Source organism: Ornithodoros turicata, chromosome 1, assembly GCF_037126465.1.
Source record: "Ornithodoros turicata isolate Travis chromosome 1, ASM3712646v1, whole genome shotgun sequence".
Lineage (NCBI taxonomy): Eukaryota > Metazoa > Arthropoda > Arachnida > Ixodida > Argasidae > Ornithodoros > Ornithodoros turicata.
This window is the reverse complement of record NC_088201.1, coordinates 109,639,164-109,656,887: the sequence shown is the minus strand read 5'-3', so window position 1 is coordinate 109,656,887 and position 17,724 is coordinate 109,639,164. Positions and strand designations below refer to the sequence as shown.

Here is a 17,724-nt window from a genome sequence, read left to right as displayed (position 1 = left end):
TACTGGTTACCACTGAGGACTTCTGGGATAAGGACCCATTACGTCACATGCGACTATCTGCCAAGGTTTCTGGCTAACAATCGGTTACAGCAAGCCGGGCGCTGCCCTCCACGCGGCTTAGACTTCTGACATATCGGACAGCTGCGTGTATACTGCAAAACATCCTGTCTCATGCCTGGCCAAGTCGCGTTACGACACAACTTAGAATAAGTCTTGCTGCCGCTACAGTGACACTACAATGCAGAATCATGGAAGTATTTGAGGAATGACTTGCGTAGCTTCCTTGGAACTACGATCCGAAAGGGGCTATCACCAACCTCCTCGTCGTCCGCCTGGGGAATGTGCCGGACCAGGCGACCATCCTCGCTCAGCTGATAGGAGTCGTACCTCTCCTCAGCGTCTTTCGTGCCTTCCAGGTTTGCTGTTTCCAGCCACCTTGACCCATGCTGACAAAGGCCGTCGGTCCTCTGCGCTTCCAGGATGTCGTTCCTGCTTACAATCTGTCCCCACGAGAGCTCCTCCTCCGTGACGGTCTGGTTAACCGCGGCCACAAGCTCCTGCGGAATAACGACGTCCTCAAGGGGCAACGGTGCTCGAGATAGCGCGCCTGCCGCCTTATTTGAGGTTCCCTTCCGGTATTCTACCGAGAAGTCATATCGCTGCAACGTTAAACTCCAACGTTCGAGCCGTCCGGCTGGGTTTTTCAACCGCTTTAACCAGGACAGTGCCTGATGGTCAGTTGGATTAGTGAATTTCGCACCATCCAAATACATGTCGAACTTATGTAGTGCGAACATGATTGCTAGGCACTCCTTCTCCGTCACGCTATAATTGCGTTCGGGAGGCGTCAGCGTACGGCTTGCAAATGCCACGGGCTGCAGTTCACCGTGATGCTCTTGTAACAAGACTGCACCAAGGCCGTAATCGCTCGCATCTGTTTGAAGTACAAATGGGCGATTGAGGTCCGGGAGATACAAGCGGGTAGTTTCCGCAATCGCTTTAGCGAGAGAGGTAAACGCCTGTTCCTGCGCTTGACCCCACGACCATCGTGCTCCCTTCCGCAAAAGCCAAGTTAGCGGTTGCGTTAGGTCTGCGCATCGCGGTATAAACTGTCTATAAAAGCCAATCATACCGAGGAAGCGCTGCAAGCTTTTCACATCCGTCGGGCGGGGGTACTCAAGGATAGCCTTTAGCTTGTCCTCGTTCGGCCTGACCGTGCCGGACTCCACCTTGAACCCGAGGAGATCGATGCTGTTGGTAGCCAACTGCATCTTCCGGGGATTGACAGTCAATCCTGCAGCTTGCATGCGTCCTAACACCACTTTCAAATGAGAAAGGTGTTCCTGGAATGTACGTGAAAAAATTACTACGTCATCCATGTACACCATTGCGAAATTGTATTTCGCATCGCCAAGCACCTCGTCCATCACTCGCTGAAAACTAGCGGGGGAATTAGACAGTCCAAAGGGCAGTCGGACAAATTCAAATAATCCCCTGTGACAGGTAAATGCTGTTTTCTCAACATCATCCGGTGCTATCGGAATCTGCAGGAATACTCTACTGCAGTCCAAAGTTGTAAACACGTGGGCGGATCCCAACGAATACATGACCGAGTCTATCGAGGGAAAAGGGTACGAATCTCTTACCGTCACCTCGTTCAGTCGGCGGTAATCCACGCACAACCTTGCGGTTCCATCCTTTTTCGGCGTAAGAACACCGCAAAAGCCCAAGGGCTGCGAGAAGGTCTCACAGCACCGGTCTCGATCATTTCATCCAGCGCAGCATCCAGGGGGCTTGCGCTTATGCACACTCAAAGGCCGAGGATTACATCGCCTGGGCCTTGCGTCGCAGGTTTGTATCCGGTGCTCCAATGCATGGGTTAGACCTGGTCTCTCTGTGAACATACAGGAGAATGGCCGCAATGCTTTAGCGAGCAAGCGTCGCTGGTCTGGGCTTCCTGGAAATCGTTTCAGGGCGTCCTCCAAAACAGCGAGTACGACCGTCGCTGTTAGCTGTTCTGCTTCGGAAAATAGCTCAACGGACGTAGATTGTCCAGCTCCGGGATCCTGGGTCTCCTCACCAGTCCGGTTCTGCTCCGTTTCCGGCGTCGTCCACTCCATGAAGGGGTAGAAGGTAGTACCGCTCTCATGCTGGTAGCCTCCGCGACGTAAGTCCAGGAAGAGTCCCATCCGGATAATGGAGTCGCGTCCCAGGATCATCAGTCCCGCCAATCCGGGCAGGTAGATGAAGCGTTGTCTGACACGTTGTCCGTCGACGGTCAAAGTGAGACGTACTGCTCCTCCGGCTGGTACCACTGCATCTGATGCGAGCCTTAGGCAGGTCCTGGTTGTCCGTACGGAAATGTTCCGCTCCCGGCACCAATCGTGGATGGTGTCACCTATCAGGGATACAGCCGCTCCAGTGTCCGCCAAAACCGAAACGTCCTTACTCAGAACGCGCGCCACGATAAACGGTCCGATGTTGCATATGTCATCTTGCGCTCGACATGCGAGCGGGACCGAGGCCACTACGTTATCAGACAAGATAGCACGGTTAGAATTCGCTTGCTTCTCATCGACATTTTCAGCAGCCGACGACAGAACTGAGTCATTTCCAATTACCGCCGCCGGCGTCCCGGGTTTCCCTGCGGGGGTTTTCTGGGGGTGGTAGTGGTCTGCTGCGGGCAGTTACGACGACAATGACCGCGTTCGCCGCAACCGTAACAACGGGGTTGTGTTCCTGCGTTATTACTTGCCCTAAAGTCGCGCCTGTCCTGCCGTGGTGTATGACGTGCATCACCGACTTCGCGCTCGCGCGGCTCTGCTCGTGCCGACGTCGCTCGGTTCCTTTGCCCATATGCAAAGGGATCCAAAGAACGGTAAACTGGCCCGGTGGACGAACCGCCGTGTGTTCCAACAGTCACGCGGGGGTTTAATTCCGCGTCTAACGACTGTCTCGGCCCGTTCCATGCGCAGCTAGGCTCCAGCGTTTGTTCCGGCCTAGGCGGTGGGCGGTACTGCAATTCCGCCAACAAATCTGCTTGGATGACACGGGCTTCTTTAGCGAGGTCATCGAGCGAAGAAAAGCTTCGCCCCCGCAAATAAGGCTTAAAACGAGGGTGACATTGGCGAATAGCGCGGGCCACCTTCTTGCTTTCCGTCGCGAGCGGTTCAGCTCTGCGGTACAGTTCTTGGATTGCCCGAGTATATTCCAACAGGCTCTCCTCCGCGTGCTGCGTTCGAGTCATGAGTTCCTCACGCATACGCATTGCATAATCCGGGGGCAAAAATTCCTCCCGAAACAGCCGCTGAAATTCGGTCATAGACGGAAATGCTGGTTGAGACCGGCGCCACACAGCAGCTGAGCTTAACAATGCAGTGGGTAGTATCCGGCGCAGGACGGCTTCGTCGGTTGCTCCAACGGCTGTCTGGTAAGCCTCCAGGTCCGCGAGAAAATCTTCGACGGACTTGGCGTCGCTGTAGCCCGAAAATGTCGGTATCGTCAGGTTCAGGCGTAGCGGGGGTTCAGAGGACGGCTGGGCGGCGGACGTGCTACTGGGGAGCTGCTGCGACAATAAAGCGCAGAGAGCTGTCATCTGCCGAAGCAGGTCCTCCGCTACTGGCGGGTCGTCCTCGTAGACGGGTTCGAGAGGGGGCCTCTTGGGTGGCATGGCCAGTAAATGCACACTCCCAAACTACAAATAAACAGCAAAAGCGACAGGGCACGGGCGACAAATGCTACGAACAGCACTGCAAATACACTAGCTGTCAGTGCCTCCCGGGCGTGCGGCGAGACTGGTCGGGCCCCACGTTGGCGCCACTTATGGGATTCCGCCCCCTAGATCCCACTTGGGGTAGAACCAACCAGTCTTTTGCCCAACCGCTGCACCGGAAGACACAGACAGAAGTGAAAAGCACACTCTTTAATCAGTCAACAGGGAAGCGTACACGGGGAACATTCCTAGGAACTTACATGGACTGTCTCCAAGTGAACCGTGCGGGAGCAATCTTCCAAGAACCGCGCTCCCTCAGAAAAAAGAGCCCTCCTGCCTTTTCGGTCTCGAGTTAAATAATCTTCGCCGGGAGAGACAGCCAGTTTGCCCTCTCCCGGCAAGATAACGGCGCCGCCGTGCGGCCGCGGCATCCCACAAAGTACAACTGTGATCATAAGCGACACTACAGTGGTCAGTGTGTGGATTAACTTTGCCCGCCTGGGGGTTCTTTAACATCAGCTGAAATCTTAACACATGGCACACTGTATTTAATGTCACTATCCTGCCATGAAGTGGTCGACGCCATCGGCCGGGTTCGAACCCGCCCGACAACGTGCGTCTATAATGCATGTTTGCTGTATTGAGGTACGCAACGTACGCGGGCGATTTTAGCGTCACAGAGTGCATGTACCACATACTACGCAAAATTTGCGACACCTGCCTTTCCTGCACACGCGCACCGTACGTTTTTCTCAGAAAAAGCTCAATCTCGGTTTATTTTGTTTTTTAGTTTATCTTTTGCTTGCTACCGTTGCTTCTCTTTACTGCACACGCACGCGATATAGCACGGAGTATCGTCCTCGGGAAGCCTTTGCAACCGTCATCTGACCTTGAAACCGATGGTCTCATCGTCATTTCGGATCCACACCGAACAGAGTCCCCTCGAAAATTTTCGTTGTCGGACATCGACCTCGTGCAGTGTTTCATTCGGTGGTTTGCTCAAAGTTTTCATCTCGTAAAAGTGTTAATACCTTCCAGTCTGTGTCGTGAGACGCCGTGTTATGTGTAGCATCCATCTTGTCTTCAAACCTCTGCGTTACGTGAGAGACATTGTGCCTTGATGTTATGGATATACAGGGTGTACACAGTGACTATGGAAGGGGTTTCTAAAACAGAAAAATCACTTTTTCCCACTTTCAACCTATGACGACGTACTCTACGCCTAAAGGCTCACCTTAAGAGGGAACAGGCAAGCTTCGTGTTGATGAATTAACAGGGACGGGCCAACCGAATTCGCGAGTCCTGGAATCCTAGGCAGTTATTTGAGATTCGGGAAATTCGCGAATCCCAGTGCCCAAAACGGCGAATCGAATCCTTCGAATCCACCAGCCATGTTTGTGTGTTTCACTTTGAAATTGTTTAAAATTGGTGCCTCCAGAGCCCGGTCAAAGCCTGATTTTCAGGCGAGTGTTTTCTTGTTTACGTTGCTCTGGAGTGAAAGAGTTCAGGCAGGAACTCTTACATTACAAGTTTAAAACTGACATGGTTTTGCTTTTAATTGTTGCTTAAATTTATCGAAATAATTCAGACTCGAGATTTCATATATTTCCTGTAGTCTATGCACAGCGTGTTAATTGAATTCCATTCAAAAAGTGTATGCGTATGTTTTCTCCTGAAACGGAACTGATTTGTTTTTCATTAAACAAATATATCAAATTCAGCTTAAAAACACTTTTCAGTAGAAGCGTTTTTCCCCTGGCTTTTTAAACTCTTTCTTAATAACTAATTCGAAAGATTCGTGGATTCGTAAAACCTTCCTTGAACTAGGATTCGGAAAATTCTGAATTCATTCCAGCTCCAGAATTGACTTTCGTTAATTAACTTTTTAATTACCAATGGCAGGAGATTTACCCAATGCGAACATCGAATCCTTCGGGGTCACTGGTAACATTGCCGTTGTAAGAACGAAAATCGAGACAGTTATTGGCAACTCCAACAACCACAGAGGGCGCTGCTACTTTTCAAAATGGCGTTCGAAAACAGGTCCGTCGGCACCCTCATGCTTTGTGCGATAATGAAATTCCTCGGTTGCACGGCCGAGTCACGTTCTTTTGTTGAGGGTGACCACACAGCAAAACTGGCAGCAAGACACCTCATCCTTGCTGGCATCACGCAAAATGAAGTTCGTGAAGTAATGCGTCGGGTTTCGCCTGCAAACTTCGGGCATATGCAAGCAGTCGCATACCGTGGAAGCCGTGTTCTCGATGCAATCACGCGGCAGTGAAACTCCACAGGCCATTAGGTGTTTCTGTTCTTGCACAGCTGGTCAGTCAGAAAAGTGTAAACACGTCGCCGCATTACTGCTTCACTGCTACGCTTATTTTCGCCAGCATGTCGAAAACTTAGCGTCTGTTTGTGACACGTGATACAAATCATGGCTACAGATATTAATTGGCTGCTTCGCATATTGCAAGTTGCATATTTGTGCAGATTCCATTATGAATCATGACACTCGTTTTCGAGCACTGCCGCCTGCAGAGCAGAGCAGATATATCTCAGCTCCGTTAGATTTTCACTTTGTTTTCGAAGCGATTACATGCAAGTGGGCGTATGCAGTATCACTTGTGGTTCCTGTGTTAATAACATCGCACTAACTTTCGCTGCAGTTAATCGGTTCTTGTGTTTCAACAGTGTTGGGATAGTATCGTTGAATCAACTAAGCTACACTGATGTGGAGTGCGCGTGGGCACCCACGATATTGGCACACTGAATGAAGTGTGTAAGTAAAACTTACGTGGCAAGACGTAATCTTTATCATGAAAGTGTTTAGAGCAGACAAGCATCGTTCTGGTGACGGTTTTCCCGGTGCGAAGGCGACGTATTCATGCTTTGCGGCGACTTGTTCGACGCTGGGGCTGGTCGGGGTGATTTTCGATCGTTACCGTGAGGGAAGTGATGGAAATATACTGATTTATCTTTCCGTCTGGCAGATAGACACTGCGGTACGCTACCGAATTCCTTCGACACACGTTTTCTGTTATGTGGACACATGCCGCACGCAAAACACGCGCAATGTCTTCCGTATACCATCGAAAGGTGCCTGTCTACTACGTCGGGACCTGTTTTCAGCAGTTCTAAACTTGTGCGTTATTTGGCGTCCGTCTTGCTGGAGTTGCCACGCGGGGAAAGGACCTAGAAATAAGGCGATTTGGTGGTCGTTTTTTCGACGCTCAAGTAGAAGCGATGCTGTTTTCCTTTCCTCTGTGCACGGGGGAGGGAAAACGCTGTCACAGCGCACCGTGCGCAGAGGAGCGTTTTCCCTCTCAACAATTCGCAGACGAACACGGAAGGTGTTTCGATTTTCAGCGCCAGCTGTCAGTGACTTCTGCTGATGCTGACGAAACGTTTGACATTGCCGCTAAAAGTCGCAACGCATTCAGTGACGGTCTGCAATATGCGTGTGATACGTTTGCAGAAAGGTTATTAAAGGCACTCTGCACAGTTTTCGATACGTTTCAAACTGGTTTCTTTATTTCTTGTACTGTTGAAGATGAGACAGGACAGAGAGGGATGACGATGTGTTTATTCCGTTAGAAGGAACTAGAATGAACGCGATGTCTGTCACGCGAGTGTCACAGACAATGAGTCATCATCTTCTTTGTTGACAGTAGAATGTTGACATAACATTCAACAGCTTGCCGCCCGCGAAGAAGCAGAGTCGTTTGGCCGTTGTAGCTGTGAAGACTCAATCTTATAGAGATGTTGCACTGGTCTTCTGAGTGTGGTCCGAGAGGATGTCCTCAACAGACATACCCTGATCCTTCCATCAGAGCTCGGGAAAACCTTCTCCACGACCCCCATTCTCCATTGTAGCCTGGTTCGGTTCGGTTCGGTTCTTCGATGAGAACAACGTCACCGACACTCACATCAGTCCCTTTTAAGCCCTTTGAGTGATGTGCAGAACCAAGCTCGCTGAGATATTCTCTCTGCCATCTTTCCCATACCAATGCAAGGCGTTGTTGGCGCATCCTCCATGTGTTCCTCATTAACTCCGTTGACTGGAGGGCATCCTGCAATGCATCTTCGGGAGTGGTTGATGTCGTTGCAGCCTGCGCTAGTAGTCGTTTTCCAGTAATCATGTCTGCCGGTGTCAATGGCGTGGGCTCTGTGTGTTCGTTATAGACGTACGTGATCGGTCTGGAATTAATCATTGCCTCCACTTCGGTGAGTAGTGTTTCCATCTCGGCGAAATCTACAATTGTCCTGGATAGAGTCTTTCGAATTGCGGATTTTACCCAGCGTATCAACCGCTCATAGAATCCACCCCACCACGGAGCCCGCTCTGCTATAAAACGCCACCTGATTGCTCTGATGGCCGTATAGTCTTGAATGATGGGAGCTCTCATTACACTCCATAGCGCGCCAAGCTCTTTAGCTGCTCTCTTGAAAGCCTTTGCGTTATCGCTATAAACTGTATGGCAATTTCCTCTACGAGCTGTGAATCTGCGAAACACCTGTAGAAACTTGTTCGCTGACATGTCCTCACAGAGTTCGATATGTACGGCTCTGGTGACCGCACACGTGAACAGGACAATGTATCCCTTTTGATACGATTTAGTTCTGCGTTTCAGCGTTAGAGGCCCGGCGAAGTCGACGCCGACGACTTCAAAAGGGTGACACATTGTTATGCGTTCAGCCCGTAGTTGAGCATCCACTTGTGTTAAGTGCCTAGAATCGTTCTTCTTACATGTTGTACAATTCCGTATGACACGCTTGATTTGTTGCCGTGCCTTCATCATCCAAAATCTTTCCCTGACCTGGACGAGTGTATCTCGTACCCCAGAATGCAGTACCTGACGATGCGATGCCAACATCAAGAGGTCGCCGTAGTAGGAGTGTGCTGGGATGAGAATGGGGTGACGCCTTGCAAATGACTGCTGACTTGAGCGCAGACATCCGCCGACTCTCAAAATGTCGCTGTCGTCCACGAATGGCCTGAGATCTCGGTGCTTGGATGACTCGGGAATGGGCCTCCCCCTTTTTAAACAGCTGATCTCGTCTGTGAATGCCGAACTCTGCACTATCCTGATCCAATAATTTTGTGCTTTCTCGACTTCTTCCGCCGACAGCGGCCCTACCTGCACATTCGTTCTCCTTGAGTTAGCTATGAAGCGTAGCACCCATGCTGTCATCCGGTGAAGGAAATTTAAGTTGCTGAATCTTCCCACATCCACTATGGGATTTGCTGTCTCTTGATTCGATTGCAACACTACATGGTGCACTTCTAAGCTCTCGGCTATAGATGAACTGTCCGGTGAGGGCCACGTATGACGTGAAACTTGACGGTCCCATGACGGTCCTTTCCACCACAGGTCAGAGTTCAGTAATTGTCTCAGCGCTATGCCTCTGGTTAAGAGGTCGGCTGGGTTCGTATTGCTCGCCACATAATGCCAATGTTCCTTCCCAACGCTTTGCTGAATTTCAATTACCCTATTGCAGACAAATTTCGTCCAACGTACTGGATCGCCCTTTATCCAATGTAGCGTGATCATCGAATCAGTCCAGAAGTAATTCAGAGTCTTCAGTTTAAAGTTGTCCCTCAAGTATGTTGAAAGGCGTGCCGCCATCAGTTCTCCTAGGAGCTCTAGTCGAGCGAGCGTCATCTCTTTGATGGGAGCAATCCTAGATCTTGCCATTAGCAGTTCTGTCCGGTATCCTGTCGAGTCATCCTTGAGGCGTAAATAGGCCACGGCCCCGTAGGCAGCAGGACCTGCATCCGAGAAGAAATGCAACTCTGCCACGGCCTGCTCCGAGTCTGTCATGCCATAATACCGTGGAATTTGTACATCTGTGAGGAGGGTGAGTTGGCTGTACCAGTCGCGCCACCTTTCATTGAGGTCACTTGGTAGTGGCGTGTCCCAACCCAGCTCTCTTTTCCAGATGGATTGCAGTATCAGTTTTCCGGTGACACTATACGGTAGAATGAACCCCAGTGGATCATATATCTGCGCAATTTTACGCAAGGCCTGTCGCTTTGTAACATTCGGAGTTTGCATGTCACCTTCTCCTGTGCCATGTATGGGTAACGATAGGGTATCGTTGGCCTGGTCCCATGGTACTCCAAGAACTTTCGTAGTTGTAGGCAGCAAGATTGCGTCCTTTTCCTTTCGAAATCTGTCGCTCATTACCTTGCTGTTTGAACCCCATTTCTGTAGTTTCATGGAGGCGTCACGAAAAATCTCTTGTGTTTCAGCGTATCTCTCCGCTGCCTCTTCAACATTCCTGGCCCCCAATACCACATCATCCACGTAAATAGAGTTCTCTAGGAGGCCCACAGCCTCCGAATATGGGTTAGCGTTCGATCGCAGATGATGGCGTAACGTCGCTGCCAGCAGAAAGGTGCTAGGCGTGGTCCCAAATGTTACCCTAGACATTCTCCACGTCTCAAGTATCGGTAGCGGTTGCCCTTGCTGTGGGGTTGTTTCGTATCATAAATATCTCAGTGCGTCTCTATCCTCTTCCCGTACGACTATCTGTAGAAACGCCTTCTGAACATCGGCTATTAGAGCCACAGGATGTAGCTGGAAATTAAGAAGAACAGCCACGATGGACGGGTTTAAATCTGGGCCAGGGTGCAAGTTCTCATTCAGCGAATGCGTATGATCTTCATGAGAAGAAGCGTCAAACACTATTCTTATCTTGGTCGTCATTCGGTCTTCTCGTATCACGGCGTGGTGCGGCATGTAATAGACATGTCCATGCACCATACCTTCATTCACGCCCTCGTTAACCTTCTCTGCGACACCCGAAAGGAGGTAGTCTCGTATCGCATCGTCATATTTCTTCATTAAGTCTGGTGATTTCATAAGTCGTTTAGTGACTTGCGAGAGACGCTTCTCGGCGATTCGTTTGTTGTCACCAATTGACACTTCTGTCTTCCATGGCAGCGCGACCACGTACCTCCCACGTTCAAATACAATGGATTTTTCGAACTCTTCCACTACCGGGTTACATTCTCGGTTTTCTGCCTCGTTCGCGCGAATGCCGATACTGTCCAGATCCCATATGCGTTCCATCATTTCATTTAACTCCCTCTTCGGAAGTTGACTCACTTGTAAGACCGTAACGCTGTTGCAATTAGCCGTTCTCACAATATTCATGGCGTAACAAGATCCTTGTAGCGTCCATCCGAGTGTTGTTTCAATGGCCTGTACTCCTTGGCGTAATTCTTGGGACCTTCCAGTCACGAAATCCCAATAATAATCTGCTCCAACCAGAATTTCTAGTGGTGGACTGCCAGGAGAGTCGGATGAGTCAGCGAGAAGTAGACCGCACTCGCGCATGTGATCCTTTATGTCCTGTGTGGGAATTTCCAGAATTTGGGTGCATATTTTCTCCACCACCAGAGCCCGAACGGTTTGGCAGCTGCATGTAGGTTGTTGTCTGATATGTAGTTCAACAAGATCAAGCACCTGCGGTCGTCGTGGAACATTTCCGAAAGCTCCGATGGAGACGTCCTCCGTGCGAATGCGTTTGCAGCCAACTGCGTCAGACAGGGCTTTTGTAATAAAGGTGCGCTGACTACCACCGTCGAAAATGATGCGGGTGTAGCGCTCGGTCCTGGCGCCCCCAGACCAAGCAGTCGCAGTCTGAAGTAGTATGGTGCACGGATGATCTGGGTTGGCTACACTCTAAATCGTTTCACACCTTTAAAGGTGTAAAATAGGTGTATTAACAAAGATCACACCCCTTTCACGCCCTACAACTTTGTTTTGGAAGTTCCTGAGGGTGTAACGATGGTGTAATACCCCCTCAGGTGAAATATATGGTGATCAGTGTATCGCCTGGGTGTAGGAAGGGAGTGTGTTTATTTTCGTTCACGTGAACAAAAGTAGATGTATACAACAACAAGGTACGGGAAGTTACATTACAAAAGTGCATGACGTGGATTTACAACACGTCTAGCATCTAGTAATGTATGCAGATTTGGAGGATCTATTGATATAGTGCCTAAATTTCTTAAAACACGTTGCTCCTCATTGCAAGACAAAACAAATACATGATAGTGCTCATCATACTCAACTGTAGTTAATGTTTGTATGGGAGAAATTGTGTCAGAGTTAATAATCAAGAGTGTTATCATTGTCAACTGCACTTTTCACATAGACTATAGATTCTGCGTGAATATCACGGTCATGAGTGCAACACTGAATTGCTTCTGGGGCATGTTGAAGTAGTATCTCCTTGGAACCATGAGTAGATGTGGCATTTCTGATGAAGGACTGGGACCACACGTACATTTGATAAAACTGTGTTCTTGCTAATGAAAGGGTTATGTTCTTAAAATGTAGAGTTTTTCTATCTTCCTGGAATCTTCCCTTCGAAACGCATACACCATACAGCTAGGATTGGACCGAACATCCTGATGAGTCGCGGATAATGAACAATGTAATGCATTTTACAGGGGTTAGATATTTGTGGGTACAACACTGCAAAGCCTTGAACAAACGAATAAATGCAAAGTTCTAAGTCATGAACATGCATATCGGGGAGGTACCTGCTGAGGTCTACAATTTCACGAAAAGCTATTTACAGCTACCACGCCATACATGATTTTCTGTATGTCGGCTGTGCATGTTCACACACATATTAAATCACCTTGATGTACATACATATTTGGACCTCAATGTGATTATATGCAACGTGCTGGTAATTGTGAATACACAGTAACCCGCATATTGCCATGAGCCCAGAAGTTTTATTCTGCGTTACACCTGTCATAGTCGTTTGTGCATTAAGAACAAGATATGACAAGTTGTGCAACCTGAACTGGTAGCGCCGAGAACATGAAAAAAGTGTCTTCCGGTCGGGGCCTTCTTTTATTGACTCTGAGGGGAAGCACTGCACATGACGCAACAGCGCCTTTGACAATTATTTTCAGGAACAACATGCGCGCCCAAACAAGATATCAGCAGGTAGCAACCCGAGATACAATCATCAGATATGATAACTCCCTTTACACCCCAGTTGCCATGAGGGTGTTGGAATACACCTTAAAAGGTGTGCGCCATGAACATTTTGATTTACACCCTTTAAGGTGTAAAACGGTTTAGAGTGTACTGTTCTTTGAGAGTAACGGGACTTGAAGTTTCGGAGAGTTTGTCTTTGATTTGCGGTTTGTATGTGGGATCCCACATAGTTGATGCGTGTCGGCCGGAACACGTACTGCATCTTGGATGGCTCCTACATTGTTTTGCCGAGTGATTTGGTTTTGTGCATCGGAAGCATTGGCGCTGAACCGCGAGTAGCTTCTTCTTTTCCTCGAGAGACTTCGAACTTTTACACTCTGAAGTGGCATGTCTTGTATCACCGCAAAATATGCAGTTATCTCGTTTCCCCGATTGTGTTGTACTTTGTAGCGTTGTGACTGGTGGACCATTAGGTTGTCTTGTGAACGGATGACTCGTCGTTTTTACCTCTTTTTTCCTGAAACCAGTCTCAAGAAAGCGTACATCCATTTCCTCCCTATATTTAACTTCGTTGCCAATGAACTTTAACAGTAGCTGTAAAGCGTCTCGATGGAAAGCCGTGCCAGTTGGCGTACGCGACTCCGGAGTGGCGAGTTGCGACTTGTCTCCAGTCGTGCGATTAAACTGCAATGCCATGTCCGGAGGAAGAGCTCTGAGTAAAATAGGATACAACATGGAACAATATGAATCCATAGTGACATGTAAGCACTCTAGTCCTCTGATGTGGGCTTGTACAGAGTCGTATAATTTTCGTAGCAGATATACATGTCGGCTTGATCGTACAGGTTGTATGTCGGCGAGACTTTTCAGATGTTCTTGAATAAGAAGATTTTCGTTTCCAAAACGATCACGCAAAATAGCAATTGCATTGTCGTATGTGCCAGAAGTCAACTGAAGACCTCTTACTGCATTCGCTGCTTCCCCTTGCAGGGCTGCCATCAGGTAGCTCATCTTATCGCTCGACGACAAATTTGCGTTGTCGTGTATGGCAGACTCGAACTGACTCCAAAACAATTGCCATTGCTGCCTTCTTCCGTCAAATTTCATCAAGTCTAATTTAGGAAGCCGAACTGCATTGTGCCGCGCTCTCTCTGGAGCCTGTGGCGGAAGCGTGACATCGTCGTTAGCGGTATTCGTGACAGCTACCACAGGTGGTGCATTGTCGCTATTCGTTCTTATGACTGGCAACGAAACACTTCCCTTTGCCAACAGGAACGCTTTTGCCTTGAATGTGGTAGTACCAATACGATTTTGATATTCGATTTGCCTCGTAAATTCATCTTCAAATTCATCTTCAGTAAGAAGAGGTTCGATTTGACTGTCAACGTCCATAAGTATCGCATTGAGGCTGTTAAGACGTTCCACCCGTTCCTTGAAATCAGTCGCATCGCGTTCCTCGCTTGTCATGCGCCTTTCGATATCGTTCAGTAAGGTAGTTACCTGTGCACGCATGACTTTACGTTTCTTCAGAAGTTGTGGCTTCTCCATCTCGATGTACAGGTACGGTCGCCCGTCGCTCTCTGTACTATAATCTTCCGTTCCAATCCGATCACTTCGACGATCCTGGTCACGGCACCATTTGTTGAAGATGAGACAGGACAGAGAGGGATGACGATGTGTTTATTCCGCTAGAAGGAACTAGAATGAACGCGGTGTCTGTCACGCGAGTGTCACAGACAATGAGTCATCATCTTCTTTGTTGACAGTACAATGTTGACATAACATTCAACATGTACAGCAGTGCGCACGATCCTCATGGTAAGAAGAGAGCACCAATCACCTCAAATGCCTACAATATTCGCGTTTTGCATGACCTGTAGGTGGCGCATCTAAACTCCAACGTGGCTAACATATCCAGTTTCTCGCCTAGCTTCGAGTTTGGGATTTGTGAACTTCAATGTTGATTCTCGATGCGTTGAAGGAGAACGAGTATTAAACTCTTCTCCTGGCAGGCATGGCAGGCATGCTCTCTGGCAGGCGTAACCGAGATGTCCAAAGAGAAGGCTATAGTTGTCGCGTATTATCTGCGGAGTTCCGGCGTGTTTGATCAACCACACTTCGTGAAGTTGAATTTGACGTTTATCGGTTGCGAGGCCGAAATAACAAGCTGCGGGTGTCCTGCGCTGCAGGAATATCAGAGCCATGCAAGCACAGGACATCTGTGCTGATGCTCTCATACAGATAAGATCTTCTAAGTGTGTAGCGCATGTCCGACGTTTAGAATTCACGGGGTAATGTTGCGACACCCGTGTACCACTGGTGCGCATGTATTTTGAGAAACCTAGACGAAACATAGCATTCTTTTTGCATTCTTTCCCAAGAGATTTGACGTGCTCATTCAAATGCACAGTTACAAAACTGATTTGGTATACGTTTTCGCGCTATCCCTTACGCTTTCTTAAACATAATGGCTACTCAAGTTTTAAAACAAAACTGTTCTGTTTTGCCTAGACAGGGTTTTGCTTCCCTTTTTGCACAGAAGTGTGCTCCAGAAAAAACAAAAAGAAAGAACGTTCATCAGATATGTAGGCAGTACCGCTCCAAAGCTGCGCCACACACACACACACACACACAAGCACTGCTGATGTGACAGGTTTGCTGATTTTGAGTCTCTCAAATCCATCTCTTCCGGGGATGCGTCAAAGTAGGCGGTATTCCATGTGTGGAAAGAAGAAAACGCGGAAAGGCAAACTGGTTGTCCCCTCGGCGCGCAGAGTCGCATTGTGGGCCAGGACAAAAGTCGCTTCGGTTAGTTGGCTCGTCGTTGTCCGCACTCTTTCCTTCATCCATGATTTCAACCGCAAAGTACAGGTGCAGCTTAGCCACCCATGCGAAAAGCAGCAACTTATCCGGAATTGAACGCGGACTCGGCCGTGTGTACCTGGATCGGCTAGACCCGAATGCCACCGCTGTGCGGTGTTGATTTGGCGAAAAACGCGAATATGCGCTTTGCAAATCGACTTCCAGGCCAGCGCCATCTGTGGGGGCGAAAGGGAAACTTGGGCGTAACCGCCATTGTTGATGAATCCCGATTGCCCCTGCGTGTATCGCTGGATATTGCGTGGCTCTTCACCATGCCTGTAAACTGTTGTGTGCCACTGTGCGCGCAGCAAGGACGTTTCGACAATTCTAGACGAAAGGTAAGAGTTGTCCTGCTTACTTGACTTACATCTGTGTAAAGTATTCACGGGGTTTGGGCGGGTAAAGCGAAACCGCGACATGTTAAACTTTTTACCATCTATAAACCCGTTTCGTCCGCACTGCAGTCGCTCCACGTTAGCAACGTAGATAATGTGACAGGGTGCTGCGCGTGTACGGAGCTTTCGAGCTGGTATTTCTCAATAATTAAAGCGAAAGGCCGTCGCGATATATCCCATATGTGCGAGCATATCCCATGTGTGGTGTCAATACAAATGGAATATGGTTTGTTGACGATGCACGCGGGGTCACGTGACGAGGCACACACAAGAAGACGAGGAAGTAAACGTGCGCTTTTTGGTACTCGGCACGAGAGCGTACGCCAGCGTGGTTGACTGCGGCTGGATGGAACATAGCGGACACGACACCATGCTTGATCAAAAAAAGCGTCGCTATAATGCCTTTTTTACGTGCAGGTGCCCTACCATCGCTTTCAGAAGGACCCGGAACTGCGCAAGAACAGGATTCTTGCAATCAAACGCGAGGAAGGTCCATTTTTTTCAGTCTCGAATTCGACCAAGGTTTGCTGTCACCATTTCCTCGAGACTGAATTTCTGTGAAATGTGGGAAACGGCCACAGGCGTTTGCATCCGTTTGCTGTATCCTCTGTTTTTCCCATTTGCAAAGCCCAAATCTGCAAGAAAGCCACCACTCCAAAGGGTACCACGAGCACCTCGAGCACAAAAAAGAAGCGGTGTGATATAGGCAACGAGCTCATACCCGTCAGGGAACCAGCAACACAGCACGATGAATAGCATTTGAAGAGCCTTCCGTGGAATGTGAGGTGAGAAGTGAGCACAAAATTAAGAAGAATCCCTCGTGCGTTAACAGCAACCAGGAGCCTTGAACCGAAGTAACAGTTGCAACGGAACCACAGAACCCTTGCAACTGTGAGAAAAATATAGCTCAGTTCAAGTAACAGCTGGCCAGAGGAAGGTATCAGAAACTGCTACAAACGTGGAGCGTGAACGCCTCAGGCTCCAATTGAAGAATCAAGCCAATGAAATTAACCTGCTTTGTGCTGAGCCTGCTACTGCACAGGGAAATGTACAGGACTTTGAGCAGTTAACCCCATTTGGGATCGAAAAATTCGAAGGAAATGATGATGACGTTCAGTTCTACACGGGCCTTCCGAGTTATAGCCATCTTTTGCTCTCTTGGAGTTCCTTGATCCAGGAGGAAATGAGAAAAAAAAAAGTGATCAGGAGCGAGAATGCAAGCAATGCATCAAAAGTACTGACCAGGCTCGTCCACATCACAAGGTCAGTGTGGGGAACAGGCACTACATTGTGCTCGTACAACTTCGTCACGTTTCTTTTTCTTTCTTTTTTTCACAAACACCTTGGGCACCTAGGAACAACAACTGCGTCCTTTTGGAGGTCGACAAAGATAGTTCCTTTGTTATTTTGGGGGTTGAGGAGTACAAAAATAAGCAGATGGAAGCCATTGCCAAGGATTTCGTGAGTGTTAAGGGCAGACCTAGTAGGAACCTAAAAACAAAAGCCAGACAATGGTTCATATATAATAATTTAGACAAACTGGCTGGTTTGATAAAAAAAGGCACAAAGTCAGTATCTTGAGGCCTTTCATACCGTAAAATTACACAAAAAGGGCTTTCCCTTTCGTACTATAATTTGTGAAAAGGATACCTGGCAGGGTGTAGTTAGCAGGTTTTTACAGGATAACCTTAAACTTTTGACTGTTTATGATCCTTTCCGGGTAAAAAATGCCTGTGAAGTTGTGGATTTTTTTAAAAAACTATAGAGAACCAAGAAGTTAAATTCT

General features: G+C 48.5%; 1 protein-coding gene across 1 annotated transcript; it reads right to left on the bottom strand.

Annotated features, from left to right (window-relative positions):
* Nucleotides 1-7,512: 7,512 nt before the first annotated feature.
* Nucleotides 7,513-10,146, bottom strand: LOC135382753 (uncharacterized). Its single transcript, XM_064612604.1, has one exon. It carries the CDS (start codon nt 10,144-10,146, stop codon nt 7,513-7,515), a length of 2,634 nt encoding a protein of 877 aa, XP_064468674.1.
* Between the last annotated feature and the right edge of the window lie 7,578 nt (nt 10,147-17,724).